The sequence below is a fragment of the Thunnus thynnus genome, chromosome 14 (assembly GCF_963924715.1).
Source record: "Thunnus thynnus chromosome 14, fThuThy2.1, whole genome shotgun sequence".
Classification (NCBI taxonomy): domain Eukaryota; kingdom Metazoa; phylum Chordata; class Actinopteri; order Scombriformes; family Scombridae; genus Thunnus; species Thunnus thynnus.
This window is the reverse complement of record NC_089530.1, coordinates 24283345-24308341: the sequence shown is the minus strand read 5'-3', so window position 1 is coordinate 24308341 and position 24997 is coordinate 24283345. Positions and strand designations below refer to the sequence as shown.

Below are 24997 nucleotides of genomic sequence, written 5' to 3'. Positions count from 1 at the left end.
CAAAGCTGTATGCAGCCAGGGAATTTGACATCTGAATTGACATATTTATTTTATATGATAGATCTAGATATTTTTTGTGTTTTAGTTTCTGTTTGTATTATAGTTGTATGATGTAGTAATCCATATCATCCAGTAAGTGGCGGTGTTGTGCTAATTTTAACAGCAAAAAAATGTAAACAACGAAGAAGAAGAAGAGGTCAGCTGACTCAAGCTAGTCAATTTAGCTACAACTGTCTTCTCCAGGAAAGAAGACTACACAGCAAATTGATGAATTAGATTTTTGTTTGATATTTTAGTTAATCTCTACACAAATTCCCGGTGTAACAAACAACATGAAAGGTTTATATTGCCGAGTCGGTGTGAATGATGCTGAGCCCAAGTTCGTTATTCAGGAAACGGTGAGTTTGTATTTTGTCTTTCAGGTTCTGACTGTTGTATGTGGATGTCATTTTTTTTCATTATTTGCCACAGTTCACGGTATTACACATTAAAGCATCAGATCAGGAAAACCAAACGAACTGTACATCTGCATGTGTGAAACAGTGGCTCGACCTGCAGACACCACTGCTGCTGAGTGGTGATGTACCTGTGTGTTATTACTGCTAATAATGTCAGTACTTTCTCTCTTTAATTAGATTTCTTTAATTTGTGCGGCTCCACACTATAATGTAACATCTCCTGTGGGGTCTCATATGTGGAGGCAGGTGCATATACACTTAATGAATGACAATATAGCCAAAACACAGTGAAATACTGTAAAATATGTCTTCATAGGAGAAATTATAATTGCTGACAAATACTGTACATTAATAAACATTAAATGCCCTTATATCTGATTATAACCATAATATAGTGTGTTACTAACATTTAATTAATGTTCCTATATATGTATATGTAACTTAATTTTCTGAAACATTAAAAAACCAACACTGATTAGTTTGTCACTTTGCTAAACGACTTGCAAACTGTGATGATTTAGTACTTTTAAAAGATTTGTTTTAAAGAAGAAAGTGTTAAATTATTGATTGCATCAAATGCATCCATCACATAAGCTTTACAGTAAGATCTAGGTGTCCTTGGTGTGTCTTTTGCATTATTATATATTTATTCTATTTTGTGTGTGGCTGCTTTGTGATTGTTCAGCTCAAGTTAACTCATCTGTCTCTCAGAATGACTGTTTGTCTCTGTGTGTTTTCCTCTCCAGACTCTCTCAGAGGTTTTAGGCGGCCATCAGGTCAGAGTTCAGGTGAAGGCATGTGGACTCAGCGCTCTGGACCTCAAGGTAACAACAGCAGTAAAAATCGAGTGTTATGTGTTAACTGTTGTGAAATATGAAGTGAAAGAAACTTGTGTGAAAAAGGAAATTGTGTTTACATGCCTTTGTTTTTTATTGATAAAAATAATTAATAAAAGATTAAATTAAATTAAAAAATTAAATAAAATTCTAGAAATTACGCTTTACTGTCAGTGAAGTGTTGTTACTTACATCCTTACAGTTGAAAGGCTGTTTGTTGCTGCACAGTTACATTATGTCAGTATTGTTTCTTCATTTCCATGCTGGTAAAAATCACTGAATTGAATAACTCAACCAATCACAGCTGCTATGACCGATCACTGAAGACTCTTCTCCTTTCTGCTTGTCTGTCTCGCTCTCCAGTTGCTCGAGGACGTCGGGATCCAGAGAGATTTAATTCCCGTCGGCAGAGAGGTGGCTGGGGTCGTCCTGCAAGGTTGTAAACGCACAAACACAGTAACACGATGCCTCATAAGGAACACATGTGATTTAGTAGTGAGCGTCTTCATTAGATCTTTGTCAGCTCTGGTTTACCTGGATGTGTTTGTTTTTTTCTTCAGTGGGTTCAGATGTTGCCTTTTTCCAGCCGGAGGACGAAGTCGTAGGTAGGAAACATTTAATGATCTGAACTCTGAACATGTGATGACTGATGACAGGAATGTTGTTATTTAGGGATGCATGAATTTGAAATGTTTGCTAATATCTGTAACTACAGCTGGCTGATTATTAATTATTGTCATTTATTTGCCACCTTGTATTATTGCGATATAACATAATTTTCAACTCTAGATATTGTGATTCATCGGTCGTATATCAAAATTAATGAGGTCAATTCTACCAAAATCTGTGACACTGTTAACTCTATCTCTAAAAAACACTTCACCCAATAAAACAGGATTAACATGAGATCTTTTTATTTTTAGAGCTGAAATGATCAGTCAATTGGCAGAAAAATAACTGGCAGCTATTATGATAATTGATTAATAATTTCAGTCATTTTTAAAGTAAAAATATCAAACATTCTTCAGCTCCAGCTTGTCATTCATGAAGATTTGCTGCTTCTTTTAATCTTATGTGATAATAAATTCAATATTTTTGGATTTTAGATTGTTTTTTCAACAAAAAAAAGGGCAATTTGATGACATCATCTTGGTTTTAGGAAACTGTGACAGACATTTTTCTCTGTTTTCATTTTATAAACAAAGTGATTAATTGAGATAATAATCAGCAAATTAATCAATAGTAAAAATAATTGTTAGTTGCAGCTCTAAATGTATTATCATGTGGCTCGAAATACTTGATATGGTAACGTACTGTACATGTTATGTATGTAACTAACATTTATTTTCATTGTCAATTAATCTTTTGAATATTTTCTTGATTGATTTATTAGTCATTTAGTCTATAAATGTCAGAAAATGGTGAAAAATATCGATCAGGACTAAAGAAACCAGAAATTATTTATTGACAATGTCACATTTGAAGGTGGAATCAGACAATATGGATATTTTTTCTTAAAAAATTAGAAAAAATTGTATATATAAAAATTGTTGTATATTTAGCATTTTCACCATATTAATAGTGTTCATAGTACCCATAACTCATTGTACATTGCAGGTATTCTTCCTCTGGATTCTCCCTGCTCTGGACTCTGTGATACCATTGACATAGACGAACACTATTTAGGTAAAATGGACTCACACACACACTTACACGCACTTTATTCCTGTAACAAGCAGCCACCTTTATCATCAAACACAAAGTCTCACAATACAGTCAAAACTCATATGTTCCAACTCTTTTCTAATGATCAAAGTCACCACTTTCTCATCCCGATGCCTTGACTTTTACAAAATTCTACTTTCACTTCAGTTTGATAAGTCAGCTCACAAAAAAAAGGGCAGTTCAGGTCACATCCTCTCATCTCTGCCCTGAAGAAGCCAGTCAAAAGTGTTTCTCTTAAGTGAACGCTCCGACTCCAACCACCTTTCATCTGTGCCTCATACACTTCAAAGTTCAAATCAAATGGTGCTGACGGTGTGAAAGAATTGTATAAAAGCACAGAAAGAAAGAGCCCCCCCCCCCTCCCTCGACAACTTTCACCTGTAGTTTCTGGCTGACTTCATTCTGAAGCCGACAAGAGAGGAGAGAAATTGATTACGCCGTTCTTTATGGGGGCAGAGAAATCATCTGAAAGCAGGTTAATAAGGGGAATTCCATCATGAATAATTTATCATCAAGGCATAATGTGCTGGACGGCGCCTCCGGGCGACTGCACAGTCTCGTATTGAGGCAGCAAAAATTTGGAAAATGAGCTTTTTCTGTGAGAGCAGCAGATCTTTAGAATACCAATGGAAAAGAGGAGCTGTGCTGCATGCAGTATTTTTAAAATTAAACTTAAAATATGGCTCATATATACGTTATGTTATTGTTTTATACCTGATTGTTAGTATAAAGAGTTGTGACACATTTCTTTCAGTTTTCTCCCCTCATATTTTATAATTCTGCTACATATGAAGTGTTTATACTTTGTTGTCAGTTTTAAATTGTGAGTCGTGACTTCCGGTGTAGATTAGCCGTGAGCTAACTGCGGCGCGTTTGCATTGATGTTGTTAAAATGCCTGATTAATGTGCACTGCCTACTATAAACAAATAGATGAATAAAACCCTCTTTTTAATAAGCATACTTTGTGTGTGTTTCTGTGTCTGTTCTCCAGTTCAAAAGCCAGAGAAGCTGAGCTCGGTGTGTGTTGCTGGAGCGCTGCAGGACGGACTCTGTGCTTACACCGCTCTGCACACACACGCCCGCATGGCAGCCGGACACACGCTCCTGGTTCTGGACGGCGCCAGTGTACGTAAAAAAAAAAAAAAACACACCAAAGAACTGGATGTAGCTTAAATATCATCCACGGTTGCATCAGGGGATTTTTTTCTGTTTCATGTTTCCCTCTTTCACAACTTTTTTAATACATTAAATGACCTAAAAAAAAAAACCCTGTATTTTCTTTGAAGCCGTCTCCTCTCCCTCCCTCAGTCTTTCGGCCTGATGTGCATCCAGCTGGCTTGTTACCACGGAGTGAAGGTCCTGACGACGTCACACTCACAGCAGAAACACACATTCCTGGAGCAGCTTCGGCCCAGTGTAGGTCTGTACAGGATGATGTTTTCATGTCTGCAAAAAAAAAAAAAATCCTTAACACCGCCTGTAGTATAATGCTTTAAACCCGATCTTTTCAAATCCATTCTCCAAGAAATCACTCATTTTTTCTTATAATTTATTGATTTTTTGCTCTTCTTTGAATCTTTTCTTATCTTTGATCCTTTTCCTCTCTTCTTCGATCTTTTCTCTCTCCTCCTCCTCATATTTTCCTCAGGTGTTCAGGATCCTCTAGTTGGTGAGATCTTCTCTGTCTTTCTAACTGACTTGCATGCTCGTTTTCTTGTCAGACCTCTCCTTCCTGCAGCACATTGCAGTTGTTTAACTGTCAATGTGAGCTGCACTTGTGTTGCTTTATTTTGTGTATCCCTCAACAGTCTTCCTTTGGGCTGGTTCCTCCTTATCTGTGTACATACATGTGTAAAAAACAAAATCAATCAAGTCCTTCGCTCTCACGATATTCTACAGATGTTGGTCTCCAGAGTTAGAAGAGAATCAGGCAAAAAAGCTTTTAAATACGTCGCTGCTTCTTCCTGGAATAATGTACAGAAAGAACTGAAATTATAAGAGCTGATTACTGTGAAGGAATTGAAGTCAATTTTAAAGGATTGAGAAAATAGATAAATGTGATTGTTCCTAAATTTTCACTGAAATCTTTTCAGAAAATTGTAGCTGTTTGTACATTATTACTGGATTTTTGTCCTTGACCTTGTATTGCATATTAATTGGAGTGTGTGGCAGTTTAATTTGTCTGTTTGTGTTGTTTGTGTTTATTGTTGTAACAGTGTTTATGCTTACTGGTTAAATAAAGTATATATATCCTTTATTTAACCAGGTCTGAAGCTGAGACAGTACAGCAATTCACCACAATTACTATATCAGATGTTTTATCTTTGTTATAACTTTTACACATTTAGTTGCATTTTAAATTCAGTTATGTAACCCAATAATACAGCCTATTTTTTCTCATTCTAAGTAAATATTGACAAACTTTAAACTTTTTTTTTATATGACAAGGATCTAAACTATGCTGCCACCATGTGGATAATATCAGAACTGCAATTTGAATGAGCTTGTGATGAGATTATTTGGTGTTAGAAGAACAGATCTGCAAACATGTTATTCAATCAGTCGATGTTTCAACTTTTAAATGTATTACAAATCAGAATGACTCATGATATCTTGCGGTTGTGTGTTTGTGTGTGAAGTCAGGGTGATTCCGGTGTATAAGGACTCATCAGACCTGATGCCGGTGGTTTTAGAGGAGACAGGAGGACTGGGAGTGGATATAGTCATAGACTCAGGAGGTAAAAGCAGTTTTTTGTCAGACTTGTGTGCTGAATGTCAACTCAACCCACTGAAACAAACAGAAATCCAAACATTTCTCTGTGTTTGTGTGCTTTTGCATGTGTAGTGCGTCTGCAAGAAGACAAGGAGCCAGAAGAGATGAAGCTCCTCCCACACAAGCATGACATCATCAGCGTGCTGGGAGTCGGGGGGCACTGGGTCACATCCCACCAAGACCTGCAGGTGAGTCGGCATCATAATGGGATCACAAATCTCCAGTTAAAAATAAATCAAATATGTTAACACTTTACTTAAAGTCCCCCCTTATTTTGCATTTATAATATATGAACAGTTAATAAATAGTTAATAACTCACTGTAATGTTGTTTTAAGCAGATATAAGCTTTTATTAACTCCTCCTGTGGGCCCCCAGAAGTGGAGGCTGGTGTATAAACAGATAGTAAATGACAATATAGTAAAACTCAGTTGTAATAATGTAAAATGTCTTCACAGGAGAAGTTATAGTTGCTGACAAATACTGTACATTAATAAACACTTAAGAAATTCATAACATCTGCTGACAACCACATTATAATGTGTAATAAACCATTTATTAATTGTTTAAATACTGCTTATAGATGCTAAATAGGGGGACTTAAAGTGTAACCCAACATATATTCCTAATTTACAAGAAAATAAGTATTTTATTAAACAAATATAAGCATAAATATGATTTTGTGCAGTTCAATTTAGATTAGATTTAGAATATCAGGCTAGTATCAAAATACCCAATAAGCCAAATCAATACTGTGATATATCAGTTATCTGCCAATAAAAAGACAGATACAACACAGAAAAAAGTGACTGATAAAAATAAATATTTTGAATGAAAGTTTGGATTTTGGCTAAATATCAATATTGCAATGTTGTTAAGAAAGAAACTGAGGGACAATCAAGATGAGTTTTATTATTCATTATTGGTAACATCACTTCAAAATCACTTAAAGTACTTTATGTCTGATACATAACTCCTGTGACTACAAAGTGTCTAAATGGGAATTAAATGAAAAAAAGTGTAAATATTCACCTGTTTACCAGCAGTTTTATCACCTCTGTGTCTTTGTGTTTCTACAGTTGGATCCTCCAGACTGCAGATTGCTCCACTTAAAATCAGCCTCCGTGTCTTTCCTCAACCCTGAAGTCTGGACGGCGTCATCGGCTCAGCAAGGAAGATATCTCCGTATCCTCTGACAACGGCGTGTAATCTTAACCTTTACACACACATACACTCTCTACACTCTAAAGTCTTTAACAGCCTTGTGTCAGATATCATGAAGGACATCGTGGAGAAGATGTCAGCAGGAGTACTCAGGTAATTCAAACACAGAACTGCACTGTGTTACTGTAACGTTACATAATAGACCTTATAGCTGTTTTCAAGATGCACAAACTGTAGTTTAACTTAATCAAATGTCTCTCCAGACCTCAACCTGAGGAGGCTGTCCCTCTCTATGAAGCCACAGTTGCCATGGAGACCGTGCAGCGTCACCAGAAGAAGAAGGCGGTTGTTCAACTGTGACCAAATTACAATGCTGGGATGCTGCTACAGATAACAAGTCAATAAGATCGCTTCTCCCTGCAGTTAACATATCGTTGAGGCAGTGAAACCTGTCCCAGCATGCACTGCAGGGACCGCAAGGAGACGACATGGACCCGTTTGACTTTAAACTGCAGAGGATGACTGTAGATTTTCTTCTTCAGGTGAAACAGTCGTACCCACAGAGCCGCCGTGTGTCGTTTCAAACACAGACCACATTCAGACCCAGTTTTTAAATGACATATTTAGCCTCTAAATATTTATGAATTCATGTGGCTTTCAAATTAGACTACAAACCATATCAAAGCCTGTTTGATCAGTTTGAATTTTTATTCGTGAATCCACACAGCTTCATGCCGACAAATGCTCTGTTATACATTTAAAAAGAAACGACTGCGATTGTGGTGAATTCCTGAGAGAATTACTTGTGATGTAAAAAAACATTCATGATTGAAGGTTTGCATCTAAATGACTGTATAAACAGCAAATACAATTTATGTTATTGAACTAAGTGTATTGGCTTATATGTTGCAGATTTTGTTTACTGACGCCAACAGCTTTGTAATTACTTGTAATAAATCTTAAATGAATGGAAAAGATCAGACAATGTTTGCTCTATTTTTTTTATTACAGATCCCAGTTTGTCCAAATACATTACCGACAGATCTTATATCATCTTTTCAAGATATAACAGCCAAATCTTTCTGCTCTGTTTGCTCTGATGTGCTGTTTTCCTCTTTACTGTCACACTCACACTTCTGTCCTACATGACAAGTGCAAAAGACCAAAAGAATATTTTGTTTACAATTATTTTTAGTGCAGCGTTTTGTTTTTAACCCGTGATAAACAGTTGGTAATGAGGGCTGTTCTGTCTCGCTAATGGCCTTTATAACAGAAGGCTGATGCTCTTTCTGCATACCTGGAATTTTATTTTATTTAACCAGGAAGTCTCTTGAGATACATTATCTCTTTTATAAGGGAGCTGGGCAAAATAGCAGCAAGAATAAGTGTCATAAAGTTACATAAAAACACATTAAACAATCACACCTCCACGCAATAAAACAGGATCTGAAAAATATGAGAGGTATAAAACTTGACTATTTAAAATAATGAACATGAAACATTTTTTTTATGTGATGCTTGAGTGCATGATATGATGGCAGCGTTTCAAGATGAAGTTTATCTTTTAAATTTGCATAATGTGAAATCCAGTAGCCGAATGGTTACTGCGCATGTCACATAACTGCAGCGTCCCCCAGTTCAATTCCAGCCAGGGACCTTTGTTGCACATCATAACTGGACCGTACTGGTCTGACAGCTGTTAGAATCAAACCAGTGATCCTCTGGTTACAGGACATCAGGCCGTCCTACTGCTTTTATCAACCAGACCGGTTTGCAAGCAGGACGGCGACCAGTTCAGCCAATAACCTGGCTTATTATTACAGTAATCAACAGACCAGAGCACCAATCACGTGTCAGCTCACAGCGTCGACATCCGATTGGCATGACAACATGTCGTCTGATCGTCTCTGCGGGCCTCGCATCATCTCGAGACAGCTTCCCAGGATGCACCTCTCCTCCTGTCGCAATGACTTCACCACGTCTAGCTGCTCCCTGACTGACTGGTCACACTGCTGGAGAAGATGGGAAATCTACACACACACACACACACACATACAAATACACACACACACACACACACACACACACACAAATCTTAAGAACTGTGTGTTGTTCAGAGGAAAACAGTCTGATATGTGGCGGAGTGTGTGTGTGTGCAAACCTTATCCAGAGCTGTGTGTGTGTCTTGTAGTAGTCGCTGACACAGAGTCTTCGCTGTCTGAAGGCTCCACTGCTCCCTCTCCTCATGCACCGCCTGGCCGAGCAACACCGCCTTCCACTGCTGACTACGAAAATCACACATCCCATCATTCCTTTATAAACATATACGCTGCCAAGGCACACAAACTGAGCAATCTGAAGGAGGCAAATAAGTAAGTTGATCTTCCCTTTAATACGGTGTAATTCGGCGTGTGTATGTGTGTGTGTGTGTGTGTGTGATGTCTTACTACAGTGTTTGCGGCAGGGACAACAGTCTGAGAGCCGTCATCAGCCTCCAACTGGGGCCTTCGCTGGACAAAGTGAGGTTACTGAGAGGGAGGAAGAGAGGAGGGGGATCGGAAGGATTTTATGCATCAAATTTTAGATTTATTTTAATTTTAATTTCATCTGTGTGTGCAATATGGAGACAGCTGCAGCACATGTTTAGCCTACTTTAACAGAAAGACTGGAACAAGAGAGATAAACAAACAAAAAAGATAAAATAGCTTAAATACTCTTGTACTTATTTCTGATTCTCTCATCCCACTCTGAGCAAGACAGAAAGACAGAAAGTATTTCCTAAAATATAAAATGATGAAGTCTTACTGAAGGAAGTTGTTCTCTCTGAGGAACTTGATCTTCTGATCCAGACTCCTGTCTCCTCTTAAAACCTCACAGAGCAGATCTGAGGGACCGGAGTGAGACGTTAAAACAACCTGCTGACCTGAATCTTTCAATAATCGCTACAGGCTAGACTATTTTAGGTTGCACCAAAAAGTTTGTTATGATGTTTTAAATACACAGAAAAGTATGAGTTTTAAAATATTAATTAATGAACAATCCCTTATTATCAAGTTAAAATGCATTAAAACATTTCACAAATTGACTCACATACATAGAAATATACACACTTGTTATTCAGTAGTTTGTCATATTGCTGCTGCAGTATTTCTGTATTTCCTACTGTTTCCTACCTGTGTCCACATAGACCACACTGTGCGGGTTGCCGGGGGCGACAAATCCGTACTCTAACAACAGCCGCTGGTTATCATGGGAACCATAGTTGATGAAGGCCTGCTGGTAGCGGAGCGTCCCGGAAACGCTCTCGATTTCATAACATCTGGTCGCGTGATTGAAGTTTGCTTTTACCTGAAACCAAAAAAAGTGTTTTTGATACACAATCAGTAATAACATCTACTGATAGAGTGTATTTACATCCGTGTTTATGTGTTTATCACAGTCTTTAGTTTACCTGCACGTCAGGTCGGTGGTTGAGCAGGTCCAAGAAAGGAGCTAAGGCGTAAACATCTTGTCCGGACAAGAAGTTGTTGGATGGGTGGGACATGAAGACGGTGCGTGTGTTGATACTACACCATGCCCACCTGGAGGAAGGGGAGCAAGGGTGTAACAGCTTCATCATCTGACTGTTGGACAGCCCAATAAATTTCTAGTCTTCAAACATGTTCATTTTTTGTTGATTCAGTGATTTACCATTAAAAAGTAGCATACACAGTACTGTGCAAAAGGTTTAGACACTTCAGATGTTTAGATTTTTATCCATTTTGCAACACCATCATGGAAGCATCTGATCGGTCTCAAATGTATTCTGCTGCTTGACAACGAGCCCAAACATCCAGCCAGAGTCATACAGAACTATCTTCAGCAACAAGAAGAACAAGGAATCCTGCAACAGATGGTTTGGCCCCCACAGAGCCCTGATCTTAACATCATGGAGTCAGTCTGGGATTAACATGAAGCAACTGAGACGCCAAGATCCACAGAAGAACTGTGGCAACTTCTCCAAGATGCAGGAACAACCGACCTGTGAGCAGGTGTAACTGAGGAGAACTGGAGCTGTTTTAAAGGCGAAGCTGCTCACAACAAATACTGATTTACTTTAGGTTTCTGCTGTTTACTGAACTTTTTTATGAAGTTAAGTTGATACATAAAAAATATTCATGGAGTTACTTTTGAAAGCATCCTCATTTTACTTTTAAAGCCTAAAACCTTTGCACAGTACTGTATATACAGTGTATGTATTAAAATAAAGTACTACTGATAAAAGTCCTGCTTCCTTGAAAATGTATTTGACAAAAACTGTTAAACTGGAAAAACTTCACCCAACCACATCTGTCATTATAAAGCTTATCTTTCTCAATCACGTCTGTGTGTATGAATGTGAGTGCATACCTTAAGGCCTCATATGTCAACACCTCCGCAACGGGCTGACTCAGCATTGGCTGCAGCGATCTGAATGAAGAATAAACCAATTACAGCTTGTGATTTTGTTGACATTGTTCACAAAGCAAAGACTGATGTGAACAATAGAAGCGACTGATATCTACATGGACTGAGTCAAAAGTTCACTCCCCGTTCATTTTAGCGAGGGAGAGGGTGAGATGTGTTCACTTCCTGTAGGTAAACTCATGCATTTGACCTGCCACCTGAAAAAATCCAGATTGGAGGAGTGAATTTCTCGCACGGCCTCTCTCTGCTCTAAAGCCTGCCTCTGCACGCCGGTCGGCAGAACAGCCATGACATCATCGGCGAAATAAGCCGGGCAGGTGTAAGTGGTGGGCAACTCGTCTATGTAGGGGAGCCAATCAGAGGCCTCTCCTCTGTGCCGCTCACACACCAGGAAGACACAGAGCGCCAGCAGGGGAGAGAGACGGGACTTCCAGCTGTGGAGACAAATAGTGACAGTTTGGGTCCCGTTCTGCCTTCTAGACCTGTTTCATATTTGCAATGCTATGAAATTAACTACATTTTCCTTACTTTTTAAATTCTATTCTTTTGATATATTTTATCATTCCTTGCAGATAAGAACAGTTGAATCAAGGCCACTATAACACACAGAAGCTTTAGACAGGTAGCAGTTATTACAGGGCTTCTGCTTGGATTGCATTAGATTTTACAGTTTCTTATGGTGTCCATTACTGTATTTGGCTATGTGAAAGTTGATTTTTGCATATTCTGATGTTCTAAATTGTTTCACTTGTACATGAATGTGTGTGTGTGTGTGTGTGTGTGTTTACCTCTTGATATATTGTCCCAGGTAGCTGTCCAGAACTGTTGAGGTTGTGATGAGACAAGACTCTGGCAGAGAAATCAACAGCTGGCCGGGCTGATGAACAGAGACAGACAAAGAGAAAGATTTATTATAGTTAATCTCACTTCCACAGAGCATCACTGCTTACACAACACTGTCAACTAATTTATGGGTTAGGGATCATTGCATTAGGGATTGAATCTGTGGGAAAACTCATAAATCTATCAACCATTTTTCATCAAAGTCAAAAGTCATTTATCTCTAAAGAACTTCATCTGAGATTCTCTGAAAGATTCTATGATAACAATACACATTATATGACTAAATAAAGAGAAAAAAAACCCTTTTTTTCCTCACAAGGTTTTTGTTTTTATGAAATGGGCACAATTATAAGCTCACTCTTTCTTCAAAGCCACAAAAACAGCTACAAAAACGTTGAATGAATGAATAACCAGTCAAGCAAAGAAAAGTCCAACTGAAAAGTGATCAAAAGTCACTCAAAAAGATTGCTAGATAACCTGCATCACCTACAACAACTGTATAACTTTGTATTTTTCCATCTTTACTGAATCAAATGCACTGGTGACTGTTAGCTTGCTTACCTTTACATTCTTGATTGCCTGCAGTCCTCTGCTTGTGTCTGGACAGAGAAGGAGCAGGACACAGAGACAAACTTTAAATTTTATACCTCAATCCTATGATCAGATTGTTATGCACATGTTCAGATGATGATGTATCTGTCAGTCATGATCCAGCCAATCTGTTGTACATCAGAACATCACATCGCTATAAAAGCTGACTCTGTCTCTGAGCAAAGCATCTAATTAGCTACATGTAGTTCTAATATACTGGTCTCCAGATTGAGTACAATACCGGGGTCATACCGGTGAAGAGGGCTGGCTGCAGCAGCGTTGATGTGAATCCTCGTTGGTGAAGAAACCTCATCAGTCTCACATATTGCGGCCGGTGACACAGAGAGACTGAGGAAACAGAGAGAGACATGTGATGGGAGAGACCAGAAGGGAGACCTGTCTATGGTCAAACAGCTCACAGTAGTGACACATTGTTGGAAAGCAACAGTATAAGAGTAAACTTGTTTGTACCCGACTGGACGATGCGTTCACTTTTCCGCCTCCTCTTTCTCGCAGCTCTTCCAGCCCGATGGCCATGACCCCTCATGACCCCGCCTGGACCTGTGACACCTTGTGGTGGGTTAACATACACACACATTAAGAATGAAAGAAGAAGAAAGTCTCTCTCTCAGTGATGCTAAAACTCATTTTTTAAGGAGATGTCTTTATATAAGCTTTCAGCGTCCTACCTCTCCTGCACAAGTGTTTGTTCACGTTGAATTCACGTCAAGCTGAGGAGACGCAGGTAAAGCTGTTATTATTATATGTGGGTGTCCTTGTCTACAAATCAAATCTTTTTTTTTGGTGACTTTCTGATGTCATAGAGCTAAAATTTTGATCTTCTGATCACTTTCAGCATAACTGTAAATATCATTATTTCCATACATTCCCATATTTAAATTGTATGCTTTCAGTCTTCTCTTGTTAACCAATTAAATACAAAAAGTGACAGCACAAACATAGTCATGAAGCTTAACATTCTTATAGTAAATCATTTAAATATTTCTTCCTCTGCTCTGAATAATAATTTGACTGATCTGGAGTTGCACAAAAAAGTTTATTTATCCCAGACATTCTTATCTCCTTCATCTCTGTTGAAACCTTAACTGCTGGATGCAAAATATTTCACTGTAAAGTTTATTCTCAGTGTTTTTGCACTGGAGGTGTCAAGTTTCACATCACACTTGTGTAAGTTGCGTACTGGACCACAGTTGGCTCCAAACTAATTGTGATGTCATAAATCATGCTTGTAGGTAAACGTGTTAAACTGAGATTTAAGGTGAACACAGAGAAACTTTCCTCCTTCAGCAGATGAATGTGAAAACAAACTCTGCACAAACATCATTCTGCACAGAGAAGCTCAGACATCCAACTGAAGGAACAAGAAGAAAAACATACTTCTGTGTGGAGCAGTATCTAAGTATAGATAAAATTCGTTGTAAATAATGAGTTTAAAGATGCCGTTATTGGACCTTTACTGGAATAACAACCAATCCCTGTCTCCTTCCACCAAAACATTACCGTAAAACACCGCAATGAGAGCTGCACCAAAGAAAAACGTGCATTAACTAACGTAGTTAAACTATGGATGTAACAGAGTTAAACTGCAAATACTATACCTAAATAGTTTTCTCTTATACATCAAGTGTTCATGCTGCACGGCGGTTCTGTTGGGCAGGTTTCTAAACCATGTGTTGAGCTTGTTTTTCCGGGTATGCGCACTGATGCTGCGCAGAACTCTCTCCGGCTTTCCCATGGATGTATTGAGCTCTCTTCCTCTTTTTCTCCCACTTCGCTCTGCAGCTTCACCCGCGCGGTTTCAATCAACACCAGAAGACCAGTCTAAAGTAAGAAACCTCACTTCACCTCTAACCTAAAGTCATCTAGCAACTTGTTTAAATGAAACTGTGAAAAGTTTGGTCTATTAACCTAAAAATGCTTTTTGGAGACAAACTTTATCATCTGCTTTTAGAGTTATTTTTCAACTTTTACTGATTATTTAATATGGAAGTTCATACACTGATGTCTCTCTATGGACAGCCATGTCTACCAAGGTTGCCGTGGTAACGGGCAGTAACAAGGGCATCGGTCTGGCCATCGTCCGAGCCCTCTGCAAGCAGTTCCAAGGAGACGTTTACGTCACCTCCAGAGACGCGTAGGTAACTCACCTGGTGACACCTGGACCAGGCCGATTGTGATATTATTACACAGTTTTCCACAAATATCACTGACGAGGAACTTATTAGAGCTGCAAATAACAATTATTTTCATTATTGATTAATCTGTTGATTGTTTTCCTGATGAAAATGTCAAAAGACGGCGACAAATTGTTTTGACCTGACCAACAGTCCACAGCGTAAAGATATTCAGTTTACTATCATAAAAGACTTAAGGAACCAAAACATATTCACATTTAAGAGGCTGGAACAAGAGAATTTAAGTATTTTTCTCCTTTAAAAATTAGTCAAAAGGATTATCAAAATAGTTTACGACTCATTTTCTGTCAATCAGTTACTTGACTATCGTTGCAGCAGAGTTTATCTCTATTTTCTGACAAATCTCACCTTTCTAACAGTTTGTTCCGCTGTGTTTCTTTTTATAAAAGCAGCTGTAAACCTGTTTTGTTATGAGATTTGACTTGTGAAAAGGACCAATTATTACACTAATACTGCAAGTTTCAGTATTATTTTTGTTTCTTTGTTCACCAGTTTATTATGGTGTAGATGCATCAAGGTCAAGGTTGCTTTTATTGTCTCCTGAAGAAGAAAATGATCTTTGACTAAAGGAATTATTGACACTAACTAACTTATAAATAAATAACAGTGGTCGTGGTCAGGAAGCTGTACAGTCTCTGGCCTCAGAGGGACTGAAGGCCATGTTTCACCAGCTGGACATCAACGACCTGAACAGCATCATCACCGCTGCTGCTTTCTTCAAAGACAAGTATGGAGGAGTGGACGTCCTCGTCAATAACGCCGGGATAGCATTCAAAGGTAGGATTCATCTGCTGTATCGATCCGCACAAGTACTTTGTGTAAAAACATGTTATCATCGACCTTCAGTCTTTGAAAATACTAAAATACTGGCCTTCAAAATGCATAATAGTATCACTTGAACCATAATTATTAATAGTACTACTAGAGCTGCATTATTATGGCTAAAATGACAATGACATTTATTTTTTTAATAATGTGTCTTAGAAAAGGAAATAGTTTTATTGCTTTTTCACAATTAAAAATGATCAAATCGTAAATGGTCACATAGTTTAGTAATTAATGTTACACAACAGCTGTTTGCACTGCAATGTGTCTAAAGGATAAAACACTAGACGCTTGCTGAAAAGAAAATTGTAAAAGAGGCTGATCGGTCCTGCTAACCCGACGTGTCATTCAGAAAAAGGCTGAATGTCGAGTTAGACTATAACCGACCAGTCTGATGTGTGTAGAGGTGTGTGTGGTTATTCTGCAGGGGCCTGGGGCCAGATGCATACAGCTCCAGAAATATGCAGACGCATTCTTCTCGTCAGATTAAGATAAAGCTGTGCGTGCGCATCGTTCTCTTTTATAAAATCTCAGTCGTTGAGGAAATGGGCGCACTTGCACCAGCCTCATTTCCGCTCCCATAATTGTGCTAGAATTAGGCTTCTCACGGACCTCTGTGTTGTGATTATGTTGGATTTAAAGGTCCAATATGTAAGAGTGGGCTTAGACATTATCGCTGTGACCGTAATCCTTGGTTTAGACGTTACCATTTTAGTACAATAACACCTAAAAATGGAGGTACAAAAAGTGTCCTTGTCCCTCAACTTCCTGCACCAGTGAGCCTGCAGTCACAGCTGTCTTTTGAGAAGCACAGATTCATCACAGGATTAAAAACAAAAATGCCTACGATTGGTTAAACTGTTAAATGGAAGTGCTTAACTTGATGCATCTCAGCAGGCACTCTACATGAAAAGCATCAGTGGTGCAGCCAATCAGTGCACTTAATTATATAGTACATATTTGAGTTTGAGGATGTAGCCTATTTGAACACACCAGGATGCTTTCACTTGTTCCCTTTTTAATCGACTGACTCATTAAGACTGAAAACAACAGAGGGCTGAAAGAGAGTATCAATAAGGAGATGACAGTGACATCATGTCAACTCTTTCTCTCTCCTTCTCTAGCGGCAGACACAGCTCCATTTGCGGTCCAGGCGGAGGTCACCCTCAAGACAAACTTCTTCGCCACCAGAGACATGTTGACTCACTTCCTGCCGATCGTTAAAGCTGGAGGTACAAACACAGAACTGGACCACATCTACTGTCTGCGTACCTGATGTCTCTGTGTCTTTGTTGTGCAGAGCACAGCCTATTTTTCTGTTGCATGTCTTTATTCAGAAAAAGTTTACAAAAATGTTTGAAATAATAGCAATTTAGGCATGATATACCTACCTACCTACCTCAAAGGTGGATTAAAAGTTACTTGTTTATAAAGTATGATCATATAAGTCTTCAAAACCTATCTATCCTTGCTGCCTTTCACATTTAAATGGCTCATCATCTCACCAAAGTTGATTTATGAATTATGTGTTTGGTCTATGAAATGTTGGTCAGTGTTTCCCAGAACCCAAGATGACATCCTCAAATATCTTGTTTTGTCCACAATCCAAAGATATTCAGTTTACTGTCGTAGAGAACTAAAGGAACCAGAAAATATTCACATTTGAGAAGCTGGAATCAGAGAATTTGGATATTTTCTTCTTAAAAATAAAGACATTTGGCAATTAATTTAACAGTTGGCAACTAATCAATTAATCGACTAATTGTTGCAGCTCTAATTATAATATTCATCAGAAAATGATGCCAAATGGATTTCTTTCCTTTTTTTGGTTTTCATGAAACCATTAGCAGCACTGAGACTTGATAACACTCACATTTAACATTTCCAGATAGTGAGGAATTTTCCTGTCATGTAGTGGGAGAAGCTGATAGATGGGCAGGGGTTCGGTGAACAATGAGCAGCTTCAGACCTCTTTATGTGTGTTTTAGGTCGTGTGGTGAATGTTTCCAGCTTTGTCAGCTCCCGTACGTTGAACAATTGCAGCCCGGCCCTCCAGCAGCGTTTCCGCAGCGAGGACATCACAGAGGAGGAGCTGGTGGGACTGATGCAGCGATTCGTGGATGAGACTAAGAAAGACGAACACAAGCAGGGCGGCTGGCCCGAGACAGCGTACGGAGTGTCCAAGACTGGACTGACGGTATAACTGACAGAACTGTCTCCCTGTTTTTATTCCGTTGTCTCATCTGTTTAGTTTGCAGGTTGTAAAATGTGTAAAAATGCAGAAAAAATCAGAGAAAGCTGAATAAGACAGATTTGAATAAGACTTCTACACTCTGTTTAATCAAGGGGCCCAAAAGATTATTATAACTACTGTACATGTGTTTGTGTCTTTAGACCCTGTCCATGATCCTGGCTCGCCGTCTGTCTGAGAAGAGACCAAATGATCAGGTAATTGCTAAAATATATTTATTCTCTTTTTTCAGGAAATGTTTCAAACTACAAACAAGAACCATCTCCTAGCGTCCGCTTCGTTTAGCAAACTAGCTTGTTACAACAATTTTAAAAGATGTATAAACAATGTTAAATGAGACTTTATTTATAATATGCTGTGTACAATTGCTTCCTCCTTACGTCTTCTTACATGTATTATTATTTTTTTACAGATCTTGCTGAATGCCTGCTGTCCAGGCTGGGTGCGCACTGACATGGCCGGCTCGAAAGCCTCCAAGTCACCAGACGAGGGCGCTATAACTCCGGTCTACCTGGCCCTGCTGCCACCTGGAGCCACAGAGCCTCATGGGAAGTTTGTCTCTGATAAAGAAGTGCAGCCGTGGTGAACGGGACCTGAGTGTGTGTATGTGTCTGAGTAAAAGAGTGTCAGTGTTTCTACTTCAACACTAATTATCTAAAAACTCGTCAAACCTAACACATAATGGCATTATATTCAAGTTCATGGCAGGACTTTAGCACTGAAACCAAAATATGACAAACATAAAACCAAATTATACCAGTTACAGTGTGTGTGTGTGTTTGTCTGCTGGGATATAATAATAATCATGCATAAACTCTTTATAACTGCTGGAGTTTTTGATTCAACTCAGTTTTCACTTTGTCTTTGGTAACATGAACACTTTTATATTTTGCTTGGAAAAATAAAAAAATTGCCTTCAATGTATGAGACTACTGTTCTGTTTTTGTCAAAGAGAATAAAATGTTTTGTGTGTGTTTGTGTCATCAGAAATGATATTGCTTTTATGTAAAATTAATACATAAATGCATTAAAAAAAATGCCAAATGTTAATCAACACTGACAAAATTACAAACATTTACTGGACCAATAATAATGTAAATATGCATAATAATCATGATGGATATACATACAGTAGTAGTTATTACAGCTTATTACTTGTATCTGTAGTATAAGTAATACATGTGTATGCAATTTAAGTGGACTTATTTGTGTTTTCTTTCAGTCATTTAACCTTAAAAGACCTTATATCCCCACAAATCATAAATTAAGATGAATAAAAATCGTTATTCTAATTGACCTCTCTTGTGTGGCCAACAAGGGGGACTATTTCCCTATTATTATACCTATTCAAATATGAGTTATGTCGCTGGACAAATAATTTCATGTTGAAGTTGTGCACAATAATAACTCATAATTCCCCCATATAATCTATTTGAGTGCACAAATTCCCAAACAGAATAACTGTAAATATCACCAAAGCTACAATCCTCTCCTGTATAAGAAGGATCCTACCCTCCACTGACACTACAAATGATAACAAATGTTTTTTATATATATTCCCATATATTAATTGTATGATTTTAGTAGCACAAACATAGTCATGAAGCTTAAAATTCTTACAGTAAATTATTTAAATATTTCTTCCTCTGCTCTGATTAATAATTTGACTGATCTGGAGTTCCACAAAAAAAAGTTTATTTATCCCAGACATTCTTACCCCCTTCTCCTTCATCTCTTTCAAAACTTTAACTGCTGGATGCAAAATACTTCACTGTAAAGTCTATTCTCAGTGCTTCTGCACTGGAGGCTTCAGGTTTCTACATCACACTTGTGTACGTTGCGTACTGGACCACAGTTGGCTCCACACTAGTTGTGATGTCATAAATCATGCTTGTAGGTAAACGTGTTAAACTGAGATTTCAGGTGAACACAGAGAAACTTTCCTCCTTCAGCAGATGAATGTAAAAACAAACATCATTCTGCACAGATAAGCTCAGACATCCAACTGAAGGAACAAGAAGAAAAACATACTTCTGTGTGGAGGAAGAATTTAAATATAGATAAAATTCGTTGTAAACAACGAGTTTAAACATGCCCTGTTGTTGGACCTTTACTGGAGTAACAACCAATCCCTGTCTCCTTATACCAAAACATTACCGTAAAACACCGCAATGAGAGCTGCACCAAAGAAAAACGTGCATTAATTAACGTAGTTAAACTATGGATGTAACAGAGTTAAACTGCAAATACTATACCTAAATAGTGTTCTCATCTATATCAAGTATTCATGCTGCACGGCGGTTCTGTTTGGCAGGTTTTAAACCACGTGGTTAGCTTGTTTTTCCGGGTATGCGCACTGATGCTGCGCAAAACTCTCTCCAGCTTTCCTCCTCTTTTTCTCCCATTTTGCTTTGCAGCTTCACCCGCGCAGCTTCAACCAACACCAGAAGACCAGTCTAAAGTAAGACGCCTCACTTCACCTCTAAGCCACAGTCGTTTAGCATCTTGCTTTAATGAAACTGAGCGTTATAGTTTCTACACTGATCTAAACTTTGGTCTACTAACCTAAAACTGCGCGTGTGAGTCAGTCAGTGTTGTGTAACATGAAACAATGATCTGATATCTGTGAGCTGTGTCAAAATCATGATGACCTAGGCAGTTTCACTCCTGCTATTATAGTGTTTTGCTTTGCTTGACATACCCTGCACACCCTGGCACACCCTGTTTACAGTCATCTTGCATAAATAATCCCAGTAAAACCAGTTCACATCTGAAGTGTGCTTTAGGGGGATCAAAGGTCACCGTCCAGAGCTGGAAGCGTGACTGTGCACTTTCTGCTCCTTATTTTTCTTTATATGATTAAAATGTCATTTTAAAGTTGAAACCGTGAATATGCTGTTAGTTTTAGACCCACTGAGAATAACATTTAATAAATTAAATTAAAATTACTTTTACATAAGATTTACTAACTTATCAGAAGTAGAAAGTTCCTGTTTTTATGATCAATGCTAATTCAGCAATAATTAGTTACTTTCGTCCAGTTTTCTCTATTATTACACCATTTTATCGGGATTCATCACTGCTCTCAGTTCTCTTTCCCCAACTGTCACCATGACTCAGCAAATTTTATCTTTCAATCAGCTCTTCCACATGGCTGATTCTGACTCAGAGATTATCCTGACGGGCTTTAAACATAACTGGCTTAACGGGATTTATAGCTGCGTGTTTATGTGTAGTTGCTGCTTTTAGAGTTATTTTGCAACTTTTACTGACTATTTAATATGCAAGTTCATTCACTGATGTCTCTCTGTGAACAGCCATGTCTACCAAGGTTGCCGTGGTAACGGGCAGTAACAAGGGCATCGGTCTGGCCATCGTCCGAGCCCTCTGCAAGCAGTTCCAAGGAGACGTTTACCTCACCGCCAGAGACGTGTAGGTAACTCACCTGGTAACACCTGGACCAGCTTATTAGAGCTGCAACTAACAATTATTTTCATTATTGATTAATCTCAAATATTTCCCTGATTAATCGATTAGTCGTTTGATCAGTCGTTTGAACAGTCCATAACCTAAAGATATTCAGTTTACTGTCTTAAAAGACTCAAGAAACCAAAAAATATTCACATCTAAGAGGCTGAATGATGTGATAAATAATGATTATTGAAATAGATGGTGATTAATTTTCTGTCAATCAGTTACTTGACTATCGTTGCAGCTCTAGAGTTTATCTCTATTTTCTGACAAATCTCACCTTTCTAACAGTTTGTGCGGCTGTAAACCTGTTTTGTTATGAAATTTGACTTGTGAAAAGAACCAATTATTACACTAATATTGTACACTAATATTGTTTCCTTGTTGATCAATTTATTATGGTGTAGATTAAGATAACATCAAGGGTCATTTTTAATGTGTGCGCATAGTTGTGTCGCGTGCAGCTGAAGATCTAAAATAAAGATGCACAAAATGATAGATTTCTTTTGGAAAATGTAGAAATATAATTATACATGTATGAAAGAATAGTGAGGAAGGGAAAATACCGTAACTGTAACTATAATCCCACCAGGTCAAATAAATTAAATTGATGATGTGGTTGCAGCGGTCGTGGTCAGGAAGCTGTAAAGTCTCTGGACTCAGAGGGACTGAAGGCCAAGTTTCACCAGCTGGACATCAACGACCTGAACAGCATCATCACCGCTGCTGCTTACTTCAAAGACAAGTATGGAGGAGTGGACGTCCTCGTCAATAACGCCGGGATAGCGTTCAAAGGTAGGATTCATCTTCTGTATCGATCCGCACGAGTACTGTGAGTAAAAACATGTTATCATCACTACTGTGAGTTCTTCTCAGACGTACTGAATACTGACACACACATTCTTCAGTCCTTTGACCTTCAGTCTTTGAAAGAACCAGCATTGGCGTTCAAAACGCATAATAGTATCACTTGAACCATAATTATTAATAGTATTACTAGAGCTGCATTATTCTGGCTATTATTTTGCTAATGTGTCTTAGAAAAGAAAATAGTTTTTATTATTTTATGACAAATAAAAATTATAAATTTGATAGAAAACTGCTCAACTGTACTCTGAAACCATTTTAACTCTTCCTGCGGCCACAGCTGTCTTTTGAGAAGCAGATTCATCACAGGATTAAAAACAAATAATTGGTTAAACTGTTAAATTGGAAGCACTTAACTTGATACATCACAGCAGGCGCTCTGCATGAAAAGCATCAGTGGTGCAGCCAATCAGTGCACTTAATTATATGTTATATATTTGAGTTTGAGGGTGTTTTTGAACACACCAGGATGCTTTCACTTGTTCCCTTTTTAATCAACTGACTCGTTAAGACAGAAAACAGCAGAGGGCTGAAAGAGAGTATCAACAAGGAGGTGATAATGACATCATGCCAACTCTTTCTCTCTCCGTGTCTAGTGGCAGACACAACTCCATTTGCGGTCCAGGCGGAGGTCACCCTCAAGACAAACTTCTTCGCCACCAGAGACATGTTGACTCACTTCCTGCCAATCGTTAAAGCTGGAGGTACAAACGCAGAACTGGACCACATCTACTGTCTGTGTACCTGATGTCTCTGCGTCTTTGTTGTGCAGAGCATGTGCAGGGGTTCAGTGAACAATGAGCAGCTTCAGACCTCTTTATGTGTGTTTTAGGTCGTGTGGTGAACGTTTCCAGCTTTGTCGGCTCCCGTACGTTGAACAATTGCAGCCCGGCCCTCCAGCAGCGTTTCCGTAGCGAGGACATCACAGAGGAGGAGCTGGTGGGACTGATGCAGCGATTCGTAGACGAGACTAAGAAAGGCGAGCACAAGCAGGGCGGCTGGCCCGAGACAGCATACGGAGTGTCCAAGACTGGACTGACGGTATAACTGACAGAACTGTCTCCCTGTCTTCATTCAGTTGTCTGTTTAGATGAGTTTGCAGGTCGTAAAATGTGTAAAAATGCAGAAAAAGTCAAAGAAAGTTGAATTAGACAGCTTTATATTTTATTGACCTCTACACTCTGTTTAAACAAGGGGCCTAACGATTATTATAACTACTGTTCATGTGTTTGTCTTTAGACCCTGTCCATGATCCTGGCTCGCCGTCTGTCTGAGAAGAGACCAAATGATCAGGTAATTGCTAAAATATATTTATTCTCTTTTTTCAGAAAATGTTTCAATCTGTCAGATCTTCTTCAGGCCTCTCAGGCTTACAGACCGAAACGTTGCCTCAAAAAAGATAAAATTATTCATTGGGAGCTCAACACTCCTTTGTATCCTGCAATGAAATATTATTTGTCTTGCACCTGTGGGCACACTTGTCAAACAAGAACCATCTCATAGCGTCCGCTTCGTTTAGCAAACTAGCTTGTTACAACAATTTTAAAAGATGTATGAACAATGTGAAATGAGACTTTATTTATAATATACTGTGTACAATTACTTCCTCCTCACGTCTTCTTAAATGTATTATTATTTTTTTACAGATCTTGCTGAATGCCTGCTGTCCAGGCTGGGTGCGCACTGACATGGCCGGTCCAAAAGCTACCAAGTCACCAGACGAGGGCGCTATAACTCCGGTCTACCTGGCCCTGCTGCCACCTGGAGCCACAGAGCCTCATGGGAAGTTTGTCTCTGATAAACAAGTGCAGCAGTGGTGAACGGGACCTGAGTGTGTGTGTATGAGTGTGAATGTGTGAGTAAAAGAGTGTCAGTGTCACTTCAACACTAATTATCTAAAAACTTGTCAAAACTTCCAGACATTATTTTTCCCGAAAATAAATATGTCCAGCATCTGAAACTTTTGAGACAAACATCTCACAATCTGGCAGGAACATTAAACCATTTAACAATAATAAAGTAACACACATCACCTTAATAAACTTAACACTTGATGACATTATATTCAAGTTCATGGCAGGACGAACATACATCCAAAATGAAACCAGGAAACACTGCTGTGTGTTTGACTGCTGGGATATAATAATAATCATGCATAAACTCTTTATAACTGGAGTTTTTGATTCAACTCAGTTTTCACTTTGCCTTCAGTATCATGAACACTTATATATTTTGCCTGGAAACATTAAAATTTGCCTTCAATGTATGGGACTACTGTTCTGTTTTTGTCAGAGAGTAAAATGTTGTGTGTGTCATCAGAAACGATATTGCCTTTATGTAAAAATAAATAAAAAATGCATTTTCTTCTTAAAAAAAAAAGTTTGTCAAATGTTCATCAGCACTGACAAAATTACAAACATTTAAAGGACCAATAATAACGTGTAAATGTGCATAATATTCATGATATGTACAGTATGTGAAATCACAGATATACTGGACTATTAACTGGGAGCTTGAAGCATCAGGTTGAC

At 38.4% G+C, this 24997-nt stretch overlaps 4 protein-coding genes across 8 annotated transcripts; 3 read left to right on the top strand and 1 right to left on the bottom strand.

Moving 5' to 3' along the window:
• Positions 1-177: 177 nt before the first annotated feature.
• Positions 178-7933, top strand: cryzl1 (crystallin, zeta (quinone reductase)-like 1). Of its 2 annotated transcripts, XM_067610655.1 has the most exons (13): positions 178-398; positions 1205-1282; positions 1658-1730; positions 1855-1899; positions 2912-2980; positions 4012-4145; positions 4329-4440; positions 4669-4689; positions 5660-5758; positions 5866-5981; positions 6872-6977; positions 7064-7109; positions 7220-7933. In XM_067610655.1, exons 1-13 carry the CDS (start codon positions 333-335, stop codon positions 7314-7316), a joined length of 1062 nt encoding a protein of 353 aa, XP_067466756.1. In that variant the 5' UTR covers positions 178-332; the 3' UTR covers positions 7317-7933. The 2 variants fall into 2 exon arrangements, with proteins under 2 accessions (XP_067466756.1, XP_067466757.1); XM_067610656.1 differs by lacking the exon at positions 4669-4689.
• Positions 7706-20446, bottom strand: setd4 (SET domain containing 4). Of its 3 annotated transcripts, XM_067610654.1 has the most exons (14): positions 14456-14544; positions 13526-13567; positions 13308-13406; positions 13089-13184; positions 12807-12844; positions 12191-12279; positions 11600-11836; positions 11346-11405; positions 10408-10537; positions 10130-10304; positions 9762-9840; positions 9404-9484; positions 9118-9241; positions 7706-8986 (listed from the first exon to the last, which is right to left on the bottom strand). In XM_067610654.1, the coding sequence occupies exons 3-14, from the start codon at positions 13381-13383 to the stop codon at positions 8810-8812; spliced, it is 1362 nt and encodes a 453-aa protein (XP_067466755.1). In that variant the 5' UTR covers positions 13384-13406; positions 13526-13567; positions 14456-14544; the 3' UTR covers positions 7706-8809. The 3 variants fall into 3 exon arrangements, with proteins under 3 accessions (XP_067466755.1, XP_067466754.1, XP_067466753.1); XM_067610653.1 differs by lacking the exons at positions 13526-13567; positions 14456-14544 and adding an exon at positions 20384-20446; XM_067610652.1 differs by lacking the exon at positions 13526-13567 and having other exon boundaries at positions 14456-14549.
• LOC137197319 (carbonyl reductase [NADPH] 1-like) lies at positions 14596-19048 on the top strand. The gene is made up of 7 exons (XM_067610660.1): positions 14596-14683; positions 14877-14991; positions 15660-15829; positions 17002-17109; positions 17866-18074; positions 18272-18325; positions 18541-19048. The coding sequence occupies exons 2-7, from the start codon at positions 14879-14881 to the stop codon at positions 18712-18714; spliced, it is 828 nt and encodes a 275-aa protein (XP_067466761.1). The 5' UTR covers positions 14596-14683; positions 14877-14878; the 3' UTR covers positions 18715-19048.
• A 26-nt stretch (positions 20447-20472) lies between the features above and the next one.
• On the top strand, positions 20473-24730 carry LOC137197318 (carbonyl reductase [NADPH] 1-like). 2 transcript variants are annotated; one of them, XM_067610658.1, is made up of 7 exons: positions 20473-20589; positions 21442-21560; positions 22225-22394; positions 23063-23170; positions 23299-23507; positions 23706-23759; positions 24113-24730. In XM_067610658.1, the coding sequence occupies exons 1-7, from the start codon at positions 20488-20490 to the stop codon at positions 24284-24286; spliced, it is 936 nt and encodes a 311-aa protein (XP_067466759.1). In that variant the 5' UTR covers positions 20473-20487; the 3' UTR covers positions 24287-24730. The 2 variants fall into 2 exon arrangements, with proteins under 2 accessions (XP_067466759.1, XP_067466760.1); XM_067610659.1 differs by having other exon boundaries at positions 20484-20589; positions 21446-21560.
• Positions 24731-24997: the final 267 nt, after the last annotated feature.

Bases quoted from the DNA above. Each gene is read 5' to 3' on its own strand.
- setd4 (XM_067610653.1), bottom strand. From the start codon at position 13,383: ATGAGGGGTCATGGCCATCGGGCTGGAAGAGCTGCGAGAAAGAGGAGG. The intron at 12,845-13,088 runs GTATGACCCCGG...TTCTCTGTCCAG, and splicing joins GCAGCCAGCCCTCTTCACCG to ACACAAGCAGAGGACTGCAG. The intron at 8,987-9,117 runs GTTTGCACACAC...GTGTGTGTGTAG, and splicing joins CACACACAGCTCTGGATAAG to ATTTCCCATCTTCTCCAGCA.
- cryzl1 (XM_067610655.1), top strand. From the start codon at position 333: ATGAAAGGTTTATATTGCCGAGTCGGTGTGAATGATGCTGAGCCCAAG. The intron at 6,978-7,063 runs GTATCCTCTGAC...GCCTTGTGTCAG, and splicing joins TCAGCAAGGAAGATATCTCC to ATATCATGAAGGACATCGTG. The intron at 7,110-7,219 runs GTAATTCAAACA...ATGTCTCTCCAG, and splicing joins ATGTCAGCAGGAGTACTCAG to ACCTCAACCTGAGGAGGCTG.
- LOC137197319 (XM_067610660.1), top strand. From the start codon at position 14,879: ATGTCTACCAAGGTTGCCGTGGTAACGGGCAGTAACAAGGGCATCGGT. The intron at 17,110-17,865 runs GTACAAACACAG...TGTGTGTTTTAG, and splicing joins GCCGATCGTTAAAGCTGGAG to GTCGTGTGGTGAATGTTTCC. The intron at 18,326-18,540 runs GTAATTGCTAAA...ATTTTTTTACAG, and splicing joins AGAAGAGACCAAATGATCAG to ATCTTGCTGAATGCCTGCTG.
- LOC137197318 (XM_067610658.1), top strand. From the start codon at position 20,488: ATGCTGCGCAAAACTCTCTCCAGCTTTCCTCCTCTTTTTCTCCCATTT. The intron at 21,561-22,224 runs GTAGGTAACTCA...ATGTGGTTGCAG, and splicing joins TACCTCACCGCCAGAGACGT to CGGTCGTGGTCAGGAAGCTG. The intron at 23,508-23,705 runs GTATAACTGACA...GTTTGTCTTTAG, and splicing joins TGTCCAAGACTGGACTGACG to ACCCTGTCCATGATCCTGGC.